The sequence below is a fragment of the Elephas maximus genome, chromosome 9 (genome assembly GCF_024166365.1).
Source record: "Elephas maximus indicus isolate mEleMax1 chromosome 9, mEleMax1 primary haplotype, whole genome shotgun sequence".
Taxonomy (NCBI): Eukaryota; Metazoa; Chordata; class Mammalia; order Proboscidea; family Elephantidae; genus Elephas; species Elephas maximus.
Window position 1 is genome coordinate 74156499 of NC_064827.1, and position 14315 is coordinate 74170813.

General features: G+C 38.4%; 1 protein-coding gene across 11 annotated transcripts in view; it reads left to right on the plus strand.

Annotated features, from left to right (window-relative positions):
- The window catches only part of RABGAP1 (RAB GTPase activating protein 1), a 176176-nt gene that overhangs the window by 135657 nt on the left and 26204 nt on the right, over positions 1–14315 (plus strand). For all 11 annotated transcript variants that reach the window (XR_007518774.1, XM_049896827.1, XM_049896823.1 and 8 more), the window contains 4 exons: positions 5376–5489; positions 9487–9561; positions 13211–13336; positions 13920–14063. Coding sequence is in view for 10 of the 11 variants with exons in the window: in XM_049896827.1 (XP_049752784.1) it covers positions 5376–5489; positions 9487–9561; positions 13211–13336; positions 13920–14063 (459 nt within the window). In the remaining variant the exon portion in view is untranslated. The remainder of the gene's footprint in view (positions 1–5375; positions 5490–9486; positions 9562–13210; positions 13337–13919; positions 14064–14315) is intronic.

Sequence of the window (14315 nt, forward strand, 5' to 3'; positions counted from 1 at the left end):
TAGTTTTTAACAGTGGATTCCTAGATACGACATTGAAAGCATGAGCAACAAAAGACAAATAGATAAATGGGACATCATCAGAAATAAAACTTCTGTTCATCAAAAAGCAAAGCCATAAACCAAACCTGTTGCCATAGAGCGTATTCAGACTCATAGCTACCCTATAGGACAGAGCAGAGCTGCCCCATAGGGTTTCCAAGGAGCAGCTGGTAGATTCCAACTGCAGACCTGTTGGATAGCAGCCAACCTCTTAACCACTGTGCCACCAAGGCTCCTTATTAAAGATAGAGATTTCTTAATTCCCTATCAAGTAATACATGCCTATGATTCTCTTTCTGTGTTGTTGTTTCACGTTGTATGTGTTTGTTAAAATTAAAACTAAATTCCAGGATAATTTGCATAATCGTGGCTGGAAAAAAAAATCTTTAACCTACTTTAATAAAGCATATATTTCTGGTATATAGACCTACTTTCCTTGTCATTCCTCTTGATATTTGCAAAATTTATTTTTCATTTTTTATCAAAAAGACATTACTTTCTGTATAATCTTTGTTCTGTTTCTTGTGACAGATATTTACTCTAACCTACATTTTACACAATTTCATAGTTATTATTAAATCAGTCATTTAGAACTTTCTTGGTTTTTATTTCAGTTATGTAGTTCCGGAATGTTTTTTAAGTTATTCAGTTAATAGGATTCTTTCCTGATTTAATGTAGTGCCTCATTCACGTGGGTCTGAACTTGAATTAAACATTTAGCATTGGAGATCCTGGTTTGGGTAGGGCTGTTGAACACATTAGCATAGCCATTCATTAATTCTAAAGAGGCTTTTGGACTTTTATTAGGTATATTTATCAACCATTGACTGTGCCATGCATTAAGCTAGGTTTTGTGGATTATAAAACAGAAGCACAGTTTCTGCCCTTAAGTAAATAGTTTTATAGGTAAGATAAGATATACAAAAATAAAAATAATATATATTTCCATATGTTGTGTATATTCTACATAGCAGCAGCTGTGTATCAGTAGAGTATGTGAAGGTGTGCATGTGTGTTTTCAGACAGAGGATGGCTCCAGCTCTCAGCAGTGTTGGAGGCTTTGCTTTCACTTTTATTATGTGTCCTCTATATATATGCCACATATATATATATGTGTGTGTGTGTATATATATATATATATATATGTGTCACGGGAAACCCTGGTGGCGTGGTGGTTAAGTGCTACAGCTGCTAACCAAAGGATCGGCAGTTCATATCTGCCAGGCGCTCCTTGGAAACTCTGTGGGGCAGTTCTACTCTGTCCTATAGGGTCGCTATGAGTCGGAATCGACCCAACAACACCAGGTTTGGTTTTTTTATATATATGTCACATACTCTTTTGGAGCTTTTTATATTTCATATATATATAAACGTGTGTGTGTGTGTGTGTGTATCCTTGAAGGTATAATAGTTTTGGTTAAGAAAGAGCATAGGCTTTAGAGGAAGTGTTGGGTTCAAATCCCAAAGCTGTAAAATATTCACGGCTCTGGGAACATGATTGCCCAAAAGGCTAGAAAAATTACTGGGTGAGAGAAGAATATCACTTTTGTTTTTCATTTTAGAACAGGAGTATCAGGCTGTTGGATGGTATGCTGAATATGATGTAGACTTACCAAAGAGAATCAGGTCTATTGCCTTAGTTGTGAAGACAATGAATTCTTAAAGTGTCACCTTTTTGTGTTTCAGTTCTTCAGCATGCAAGCAAATAAAATTCAACAACGGAAAGATATTAGAGATAGCTGGATACTGGTATTTTTTATGAAGGATTGCTGACATTATTGACATCTGTTTAGATTTAGTTAAAAAGGAATATCTTCCCACAGTCTGTTTGAATAAGTTCCTTGGGATTTGATAGTATAGTGTTCATATTGAGTAAATTGCTATGTACGTTCTTAATGCCATTTGCCTTTCAGACAAACTCTGTTTAAGGGAATTCTTTTCTATTTGAGAGCCTGATACATGGACTTCATGCCATAGGATAAGTTAAAACAGCAGTTTTTATACCCAGTTTTTCTAACAGGAGCACTTGACCTCCTTCCTTTGAGATTAGGTTGAGTATTTTCCTATCGTAAATGCATTTTGAATAGCACATTTTATCTGTTGTAACAGAAAAGTCACCAGCTGCACTTCTTTGCATAAGGAATGGAGTATAGCATGAGGTGTACAGAGTGAAACAAGTTGTTTTTCTTTCATATTTTTTCCCTACATTTGATTTTGCTTTGGCTTGAGTGGCAGGTCCCTGAAGAAGCAGTAACTATGGGCATGAATGCGTGGATATAGGAACCGGCAAGATTTGTGTGCATGTGTGTGTGTGGTAGAAAATATAACATTTGCCAATTTAACAATTCTTACATGTACAATTCAGTGACATTGCTTACATTCATCATGTTGTACAGTCATGACAGCTCTCCTTTTCCAAGTTATTCCACCACTATTAACAGAAGCTAAGTGCCCCCTAAGCGATGACTCTCCCTGTTACGGTTTGAATTGTGTCCTCCCAAAATACATATTATAATCATTAATCTCTATGCTTGTGGTTATAATCTCATTTGGGAATGGATTGTGTTTATGTTAGAAGCAGGATTCGTATAGGGTGTGTCTTGAGTCAGTCTCTTCTGAGATATAAAAGAGATTAAACAAGCAAGTGACGAAGCAGAGATAGAGGAAGAGAGATGCCAAGCCACATGAAAATCGCCCAGGAGCAGAAGCTCTAAGAGACTAGGACCTTCATCCGGAGCTAACAAAGAAAGAAAGCCTTTCCCAAGAGCCAGCACCCTGAATTCAGACTTCTAGCCTCCTAAACTGTTAGAAAATAAACTTCTGTTTGGTAAAGCCACCCATTTGTGGTATTTTATGTTACAGCAGCACTAGATAACTAAGAATTTGGTCTGAAAAGTGGGGGTGCTGCTCTAACAAATACCTACATATGGAAGTGGTTTTGGAATTGGGTAGTGGGTGGAAGCTGGAAGACTTTAAGGTACCTAATAGTAAAAGCCTAGATTATTTTATTGCCTTGAAGAGACTGTTGGTAGAATTACGGACATCAGAGGCAATTCTGGTGACGGCTCAGAAGGAAGTGAGGAGAGCTATCGAGAAAGTCTCTATTATCTTAGAGAATACTTATGCTCCAGCAACAGAATGTTTGCTAGAAACGTTAACATTAAATGTACTTTTGGTGAGGTTTTAAAAGAAAATGATGGATGTGTGACTGGACAGTGGAGGAAGAGCGATGCTTTTTATGCAGTGGCAGAGAACGTGTCTAAATTATATTCAGATGTTTGGTGGAATGTAGCACTTGTAAGTGATTAACTTGGATGTCAGACTAATGAGATTTCTAACCGAGATCTTAAAGAGGCTGCGTGGTTTCTCGTTGCCACTTATAGTGAAATGCTAAAGAAAGGAGATGGACTTAAAAATGATCTGTACAAAATGAAAACAGAATTTAAAGATCTGGAAAATTCTGTTGTACAAACTAAGGACATATGTCCTAGAATTTTCACCAAGGATGTGGCTACACAGTCTTTTGTTAAAAAGATAAAGCCTGTGACTGATGGATCTAACCAACTACCACAGCAGAAAACCCATCAGCTTAGACCGAAGGGGTCAGAGACAGGATGAAAGGAAACTGTCTGCCTCTGGGAATTTACAGGCAGGAAGCAGACCAAAGGTGCTACATCTGTTCTCCAAAAAAGGAAAGGACTATCCCTGGAGCAGCTCAGAGATCAGCAGAACTATTGGAAGGAACACAGGAAATGGGACATTTTCGGTTTCAAAGAGCGGGGCCACTTCCCAAAGCTGAGGGGGCGGGGCTTCCATGCCCAAGGAGCAGAGGAATGGGGACTGCCGGGGCCAAGACAGTGAGGTCGCCACTCAGGTGGACCAGGAGAATGGGGCTGAACAAAGCTAAGGGAGCAGAGTTGCCATCCCAGTGGGCTTGAAAGGCAAAGCTAAAACCCAGGGCTGAGGGACCTCCGCCCAAAATCCAGAGGGCATGGCCAACACCCAGAGTCTGGAGGACAGGGCTGTTGCCTAGATGGTGCCTGTTATGGATTGGATTGTGTCCCCCCAAAATGTGGGTCAACTTGGCTAGGCCATGAGTCCCAGTATCGTGTGATTGTCTACCATTTTGTCATCTGATGTGATTTTCCTGTGTGTTGTAAATCCTATCTCTGTGTTAATGAGGCAGGATTAGAGGCAGGTATGTTAATGAGGCAGGACTCAATTTACAAGATTAGGTTGTATCTTGAGTCAGTTCTTTTGAGATATAAAAGAGAAAAGGAAGCAGAGAGACAGAGGGACCTTATTACTACCAAGTAAGAAGAGCCAGAAATATGTGCGTCCTTTGGACCCAGGGGTCTCTGGTTTGAGAAGCTTCTAGACAAAGGAAAGATTGATGACAAGGACCTTCCCCCAGAGCCAACAGAGAGAAAGCCTTCCCCTGTAGCTGACATCTTGAATTTGGGCTTCTAGCCTACTAGACTGTAAGAGGAAAACCTTTGTTTGTTAAAGCTGTCCACCTTTATTTCTGTTACAGCAGCACTAGGTAACTAAGGTAGTCCCAAATAACAGAGGGTTATCTTCAAGCCTTGAGAGCTAATGTAAATTGTTCTGCTGGGTTTTGGACTTGCTGGGTGCCCATTATCCCATCTTCCCTTCCAATTTCTCCCATCTGTAATGGAAATGTCTATCTTAAGTCTGTTCTACCATTGTACTTTGGAAATAGATAACTTGTAGTCTAGATTTCACAGGTTCACAGATGAAGAAGAATTTTGTCCCAGGAATGGAATATGCCTAAAGTGTCACCCATATTTGATTTAGATGATTGAGAAGAAGACATTTTGGACTTGGAATTGATTTAAGACTTTAGGGATGATGTGATGGGATAAATGTGTTTCACATGTGGCAGGGACATGAATTTGGGGGGCAGGGGGCCAAAGAGTTGAATGTTATGGATTGAATTGTGTCCCCCAAAAATATGTGTTGTAAAACTTCTACTCCTGTGGTTATAATCTCATTTGGGAATGGGCTGTCTTTATTATATTAATGATAATGAAGATAACTAAGACACCTCTTTTCCCTCTCCCTCCCACCCATGGTAACCACTAATAAACTTTGTTCTCTATACATTTGCCTATTTCATATAAGTGGGGTCATATAATACTTGTCCTTTAGTGACAGACTTATTTCTCTTAGCATAATGCTTTTAAGGTTAATCCATGTTGTAGCATGTATCATGTCCTGGCACCATTTTAAAGCATGTAAACAAAAAGACCTTGTACTTGTATAGACCCAGATAGGTATATGATTGACCATTAAACCCTTTTATGTTTCCATAGGAGTCTCCCCAGGACAGTGCTATCACCCGGGATATTAACCGGACATTCCCAGCCCATGACTACTTCAAAGACACAGGAGGAGACGGACAAGATTCTTTATATAAGATATGCAAGGTATTTCATGTCAGACAAACAAACAAAAAAAGACTCCATTTTTAGAGATAGTTCTGGTTCTTTAAAATTTTACAAAAATCAACTAGAAAGTTTAATTTGTATCTGATGTTCAAGAAAGCAAAAAAAGAGAGAAAAGACTTTGTAAAATCAAAGGTAACAACACGATTTTAGACTCATTAAAGAATGGAAAATAATTTAAAAAATAAAATGCTAGGCTTTCTTTTCCCCTTTTAATCAGGATTTTCGGGTGACAGTTTCTTGGCTCCCGTTTAGACTTCCAAAAACTGGTTTTATGTTAAGAGCCTCTGAGTCCTGTAGCAATGCAAATTCCTATTCAGCATTCACAATTTAAGTGATGAACTTGGCACCTATGACACCATCCAACAGTGTGAAGCACTGATGTCCATGCAGGTTATCACCTTTCTCACGACTTTGCGAAAACCCTCATTAGTTTGTCTGCCTGACTCTGAAACAGATGCCTTCCCCTGGGTGCTCAGTCCATAGTTCTTCTCGCTCTACACTTTCACCCTGGGTGATGCCTTCCACTCCCAGAACTTTAGCTGTCACCATTGTACAGAGATTCCCAAATCTACATTAGCTCAAGCCTAAATTCCCAGCTGTACAAATACATCAAACAAAAGATGTCAAAAAATAGAGTTAATTTAAAAACATGTTTTTTATGAAAATTTTCCAACATACACTAAAGCCGAATAGTATAATGAATTTGTGTATATATCTTTTACCCAGATTCAGCATTTAGCAACATATTGCCTCATTTGCTTCATCTACCCCTTTTTTTTCCCTGAAGTACTTAAAAGCAAATCCCGGACATAATGATCCTAAATTCTTCACTATGCATCTCTAAAAAGTAAGGGTGTTTCATAAATAACCATTTAACAAAATTAACAATAATTCTTTAACACCATGCAGTAGCCACTCCATATTTAGATTCCCCTAAATATCTTTAATACAGTTGGTTAGGATCAGGATCCAACAAGGTTCACATTACATTTATTTGTAATACCACTTTTAATTGAAAACAGTCCTTTTCCCCTCCCTTGTCACTGCCTTGCTGAAGATGCAGTTATTTCTCTATTAGTTTTCAGTTCCTCTCTTTGTCCACAGTGAGTTTGATATGACTGATGTCTCTTAGAGCTGTACATCCCTTTCTGTCCCCTGGCCGGGTACAGGCCTGTATCATACTGTGCTGACACTTTCACAAAAGCTGCCTTGCTGTAGTCTCCCTGCCTTTATGCTCTAACCTGTTTATTATTTATTCTTTGTTGACCTCTCCATTGAATTGTTTCAGTGGCCTCCACAAAAACATTTAGTGCTGCTCTATAATTCACAGAATGAAATAAAAACTTCTTAATTCATTTTCTGGTTTTTTTAGATTCCTTAGCTTAGCATTCAGGGCATTTTGTAATATATCCTGGCTGACATCTTGCTGCAAGAGCCCCAGGTATTTTATGCTTCAGCTATGTTAAACTTCGCACTCTGATTTATTTACTTTTCTAACCTCCCCCACTGAACTGTGAAGTTCTGAAGGGCAGGAATCATTTCTTATATGTGTTAGGATCTGTAGCACTTAATACAGTGCCTTGCAAATAGTCGGTACTCATTAAATGTTTGTGATGAAGTGCCCTTTCTTCCCCGTATTTCATTACATTTCCCAAGAGCCCTATATTCCAGACATTTCCCAAAATGTATCATGTACTTTCATGTCTCTGTGCATTCCCTTAAACTCTTCCATCAGTCTGAAGAATATGCTCCCCTCCATCCTCTACCTATAGGTGTTCAATACAGAGAACTGGGCAGCATTTCGTTTTCTTGTGCATAAGGTTACTATCAGTTGTAGCCGACTTCACTGCAACTAACAACAACAACAACATAATTGATTAAGCCATATGCTGAGCACCTTACATGAGAGGACAGAATGAGAATAATACATCATCTTTATGAGATAAACCTCTGATTACTGTAAAGCATGTAATGTGCCCAGGATCCAGACCTAAACATAAGCATTTATGGGATTTGTGCCCAACTGTGACTAATTCTAAAGCCTTTGCTCTTTTTAACCAGTAAACTATTAATTTATACCTTAAAAAATATTTCCAAACTACTAACGAAAGAGCTGTGTTGGTGTATATTACTACTGTTTTTTTAACAATCTTAACAAATTGGTATTAAATTTGTCCATTTTTATTAATTCCATAGGTATAAAGTGGGGCCTGGTATTACAAACAGATCATTTTTAAAGCCCTCTGTGTACATCTTCCATCAGCAGTCTTTCAGTTTGTCATATTGTGGTGGCTTGCTTGTTGCTATGATGCTGGAAGCTATGCCACTGGTATGCTAGCAGGATCACCCATGGTGGACAGGTTTCAGTGTAGCTTCCAGAGTATGACAGTCTATGAAAGAAGGCCTGGCGATCTACTTCCAAAAATTAGCCAATGAAAACCTTATGGATCACAACAGAACACTGTGCAACTCACTCACTTTGGACATGTTATTAGGAGGGATCCGTTGCTAGAGAAGGACATCATGTTTGGTAAAGTGAGGGCCAATGAGGGCATGGGAAGGTATGGAGAAATGGATTGGCAAAATAGCCGCAACAGTGGACTTTTGAACTTGCTGGCGATCATCAGGATGCTGTAGGACCAGGCAGTGTTTCTTTTTATTGTACGTAAGGTTGCCATGAGTGAAAGTAGACTTAATGGCAGCTAACAAGTATAATAAGGCGCACATCTTGTCTTTGGAAAAGTATATGTGTTTCTGGTTCTGTAATCCTCTCATCAGATAAGCTTTGATGATATTAGGGGTATAATGAGATTACATGAATTCTACCTGAATTTCTGAAAGCACGGTTATATATTTTTTTAAGCTATAATATATATTTAAAACCGATATATGTATTTTTGAAAGTTTTACCAAAAGCTAATGATAAAACCCAAATATATATATATTAAGTTAAGCATTGGCATCCCATTTTACTAAGGGATCTGAATTCTAAACATAACCAATTCTAAATTGCTTTCTTGGAACACAGAGGAACCTTGGCACAAAAAGCAAATGGAGAATAAAGGGAGTTTCACCAGAAATGAATTTGTCAAACAAGCAATAACATCTTGAATCTATAGGAAGTCCCCTTCTACCACAGCTTACATGAAAACTGTAAATATTAATGAGAACTAAAAATAGGACTCAAAAACAACTAAAAAACCAGAGAGCAAACCATAAGGAATGTTAGATGTCAATATTCTATTAAAGATAATGTTCGGAGACGATGGGTAGTAATCATCTGTTGCCAAGAAAAATACGAAATAAGAATTCCAGCGGAACCCACAAATGGTTTCAGAGAAATCTCTCTTATCAGAAAAGTTATTATTGGCATGTGGAAAGAATCGTTTTTTGGTGTCTTTGCCAAAAGATTTTTTCCCAGAAAGAAAAATGAATAATGTTTACAGTGAGTTCCTGCTATGTGTGAGGTGCTGGCTAGGTTGACTAGGCGTCACCCCAGCCCTCAAGAAGCTCATAATCCAGTAGTGAAGATGGACGTTTAAAGCATTGTGGTAAGTGGTGTAATAACCACGCATGTATACCAAGTGCCAGAGAAGCACAGAGAAGAGAAGAATTAATTCTGGGGGGGGGGTGGGAATATGTTTGGGGCTTGAAGGGGGAGTGGGTTTTCAGGCAGAGAAGAGGAAAACGGACATCTCAGGGAGAGGGAGCAACATGAGCAAAGACAAGGAAATATGAGAACATTTTTTTAGTGCTGAAGTAAATTTTGCTTAACCTTTTCCACCCCTCGCTCACAGGAAGTAGTATAGTGACAGTTGTGTTCATTATAAAGAAAAAGTTGAGATTGGAGATACGTTGGTATCATTCGTTGACTGTCAAAGTGTGCCACAGTGGGGTGTGGGTAGCATCTGCCAGGATCCTACAGCCATGGCCCATGAATGACTGTTCATTTATACCTCTTGTGTTTATTTTCCAGGCTTATTCTGTGTATGATGAAGAGATCGGCTATTGCCAGGGCCAGTCTTTTCTTGCTGCTGTGCTGCTTCTCCACGTGAGTAATTAGGTCTCTGTTATGACCTGCACATGGCCTGCCTCAGCTTATACTAACCTTACACTTGAGCATGGTTTTCTACTTGGTTCATGCAGACTCTTCGCATGAATTTTAACTCCTGCATCTGGAAACTTTTTCCTTAAATTAATATAATGTCATTATGGAAGTGAAACATAGGAAGAATAAATGGCAGTGTTGAGAACTAGTACAGGGTAGACTTTGTTTTTATTACTAGGAAGGTTGGGTAGATTTTAGTCTTGGTTGCACCCTTGAGGACATTTTATCTTCTCTAAAGTAGCTTCTTTCGTTAATATTTGTTTTGGGATTTATGTATTGGAGTAGAAGGAAGGCAGAGAAGTTGGTTTTCTTTTTTAAAAAAAAACCCTTTTTTTCCTTCTTCCTACACAATCACAACAGATCAAGGTAGAATCTATGTCTACCAAGACAGAACTAGCACAAACAAAAAACTTTTTATAATTTGAGAAATTATGGTAGCTGGTCTACCTTGCCACCCAATAGCCTGAACTTCAGGTTGTATTCAGACTTGATAGATACAATCTGCACAGCCCCATCGTCAATGAGTGCCAAGTATGGTAGCCAAGAGTAGGGACCTAAGGAAACAAGACATTCAAAAGTTAAGCTTTGATTCAATAACAACAAACCAGGGAGGGGGTAGCAGGAGTGAATGAAGCAAGATATTCTATGTTTCAAGTTTGTCCCAATAGAAAATTCCTACAATGGTTATTTTAAAAAGTATCAGAGTTATGTTTAAAAGGAAGAAAAGGGAGAAGTTGGTTTTCTTTAGTGCCATTTTATTCATTCATTCAGCAAAGACTCCCTCCAACTTTTTTGATTTTGAAAACTTTCAGATCTACAGAAGAGTTGGTAAAAAAAAAAAAAAATTGATAGTGAACACCCATATACCCTTTACCTAATTTGCCAATGAGTATTCTTCTACATTGCTTTCTCTCTTAGTCTCTCTCTATCCCCTCCCCTACTCTCTCTCTCTTCCTCCACATACAAACACACACACGCATTTTATTTTTTACTGAATTCTTTGAAAGTAAGTAGCAAACATCATGACATTTTACTCCTAAATACTTGAGCATGTATCTCCTAAAGACAAGGGCATTCTGCAACATAACCAGAATACCGTGATCACATGTAAGAAATTCCACATTGATTCAGTAATGTCTGATACATGGTCCACATTCAGTTTTCCTCAAATGTCTAAATAAAGTCCTTTATGGCTTTTTTTTTTTTTTTAAACCAAAATCTAATCAAGATTCAGGCATTGAATTTGTCATTTTTCTTTATTTTCTTTTAGTCTAAACAAACCCTTGCCTTTTTTGTGTGTATCATGCTACTGACACTTTTGAAAAATTCAGGCCAGTTACTTATAAAATGTTCCACGTTCTTGATTTGTCTAATTGTTTCCTCATGATTAGACTTAAGTTAAAATGCTTTGCAAGTATACCACACAGGGGTGTCAGCAAAGAGTTTTGACCACCTGTTATGACCTATACTGTGCCGGAGATCAGGAGTATATAGACTTGGTCCCAGGCCTCATGGATGCAGAGCTAGTGAACCCAAAATGATCACACAGGTATATCACTATTAATTTCATTGGTGCTCTGAGGTACCTTGGAAGACAGAGTTGGTGCTCTGCTTCTGAAAGGTCACAGCCTAGTAAACCCTGTGGAGCATATATACTCTGCACATATGGGGTCGCCATGAGTCGGAATTGACTCGACAGCAACCAACAATAGCCACTAAAAATATAATACTATAACAGCATAATAACAGTATTATAATATAATAAAAAGTTCAATGCAAGATTATAACAAGGGACACTTATTTAGATTAAGGAGCTAGGAAGGGCTTTTCTGAGGAAGTGACCTTTAAAGGGAAGCTTGAAAAGTGAGAAGGGGTATCCATTCTTTTCTTTTCTGTATCATTTAGCTTTTTTTTCTATATTGTTATGAAATAATAGAAGTATTTTAAAAGCAAAAGAGTGGAGAATAGAGCATCACTAGCGAAGGGAGTAGTGTAGTATGTAGAAGCCATGAAATGGGGAAGATGTGGCATATGGAAGGAGCTGAAAGAAGGGCAGTGTAACTGGAGCCTCATAAGTAATGGGAGTGGGAGAGGGAACCAGAGAGGTAGACAAGGACCAGCTTAGGGATGGCCACAGAGACCAGGTCAAGGAGTCTGGATTTTGTTTCTCTATAAAAAGGGAAGCTTTTGAAGGATTTTTAAGCCATTTTGTGTAGGTTGCAATACAAGTAAAACGAAAACCACTTTGTATTTTCTTATTGTGAACCTAGCTTGTGTTGATGGTAGGCATGCAAAATTACAATGAAGCTATAACATTAATAAAGTTTTTAAATTTGTTTTGTTGTTTTGATCAGATTTTATATCTCAAAGTCTCACAAGCTTGTCTGGTTTGTCTTTGTTCTCAACTTCATTCCAAGGACATTTACCCCGTTTAAGTATCACAGCCCCTTTAAAATGGTTTCGTGGTCAAATCCGTAATGTCTTACATTGAACTCTGGGCTGTTTTGCTGTAGTGTTATTGTTTGGATTATATCAGATAAGATAAATGCTAGTTTCAGAGTGAGGGGAGATGGGACACCTAACATCAGAAATGCCACCCTGGGTCACCCCATGTCTCCCTCAGCAATGTGGGAAAATATAGTTGCCTTCCATATCAAAGACCTTAAAGATCTGGCCCTTTGCCCCAAATACCCTTACCTTTTTAATAATAATCTGCTGTGCTTCCCTAGTTTATTACCTAATCTCACTTGCTGGTTAGCCCTGTTTTATTCCCAGTGATTTCTGTGCTCAGTCCACCTCCATCATCTTGTTCCACAGAAGTCCACCCACCTTCTTTACTTTTTTGAAAGCTTGCTACACTCACTGCAAGGTTTAAATAACATCTCCAGTGCTTTTATTTCTGTTTTGAAAACTAGACATCTTGCAAGGTTTTTAGGGAAGTGTTTTTCCATAAAGCAATGGAGGATATAGGTATTAGAAATAGGTACTGTTTGTAAACAAAAGTGAGGTAGGGTTTTTCTAATACTTTAAATGTGGTTGCAGACTTAACTGTTCCTTAGAATAGGTAACATTCTTCCTAACTAGCTATGTTTTTGAACAACGATGAGAAAGAAAAACATTTTTACTAGTATGAAATAGCTGCTGAGGGAAGTAAGATGGTTTTAAAAAGGTTACATGACCTTTGGGAAAGATGAAACTTTTATATCCTACAGTTGTCTACCAGCCTATTCCTACTCAGCTCAAATTCTATTCTCCGTCCAAAGTCTGTTCCTGACTATCTTAGGCAGACTCAGACTTTCTGCGTTCCCTCTGGTCTTTCCACCTAATTCATATTACAGTTATTCTATTATGTACTAGTTGTATGGGAAGCTCCTTCAGGGTAGAACTGTGTCGGACACAGAGTAGACATCATTAAATATTGCTGGGTGAGTGAGTTAATGTTACAAAACACAATCACAGGCCTTAGTCGCTGCATGTCGCTGAATTTCCTGATACCTAGATAAGACAGTAAGTAGAAGAAAGAATTTAATATACTAAGAAAATGTCTGCATGTGTTTTATGATTTTGTTTTCTCCATTCCCTGTCTTTACAGATGCCTGAAGAACAGGCATTCAGTGTTCTGGTCAAGATCATGTTTGACTATGGTCTCAGGGAACTTTTCAAGCAAAATTTTGAAGATTTGCATTGCAAGTTTTACCAGTTGGAGCGCCTCATGCAGGTAAGAAGGGAAACCAGCCTGCATTTGACGAGTGCAGGACTGGGGAGAGCTAGGTTGATGAAAAGTGTCAGGGAGCAGTGGTAATTGCCCTAGCCATCTGTGGCTAAGGACGGGTTTCATTTTTGTCATTTCTCACTATGTGATGATGGAACCAAGATTAATAGATATGAACTTGATGTGTATGAGTTAGGCTTTCAATCTTATGAACACCCAGCAGGTCTGGTGTCTTTGCAGGGCCTTTTTCCACAGCAGACTCAGTCAAGAAGAATTCACCACAGCTCTAAAGCTGGCTAGTTAGGAATTTCATAACAAAAGTGAAACAGCTTTCCCAAACATTTCATAACTTGGAAAACAAAAACTGGCCTTCCAAATACTTGCTACCATTTTGGGGATTCCTCTATCTTTACAGCTACTTTGTCGACTGGAAAAGAGAGCTGACTGCCAGCTTAATAACACTCTGGATGTTTTTAGAAAAACACAAGAATGTGACTTTTTTCGTCTACTCTTGGCAGATCTGTGAATCTCCTGAGTGGGAGTTGGATAGCTGCATATGTGCCCAAAACTAATTAGTTTGCTATTTCAGGAGTACATTCCTGACCTGTACAACCACTTCCTGGATATAAGCCTTGAAGCACACATGTATGCCTCCCAGTGGTTTCTTACACTTTTCACTGCAAAGTTCCCTCTCTACATGGTTTTCCATATCATCGACCTGCTTTTATGTGAGGTATGTATCAGACTTGCACTCACAGTGTCCTTCTTGTGCCAACTCTCTCAAAATAGAATTTGTCCTTGTTGGTGATTTTATTTCAGTGCTAGAAAATCCAGGTTTACATGGTTCCTTGGGCTGTTGCTCTTGATCACATTTTGTTAAAGGTATTCTTTGCTAAGAAAGGAAATATTGGACATTTATATTAGTATTAGATTTGGCTGCATTTAATAGTGAAGAAACCCAAAATAATGTGACTAAATAAAAGTA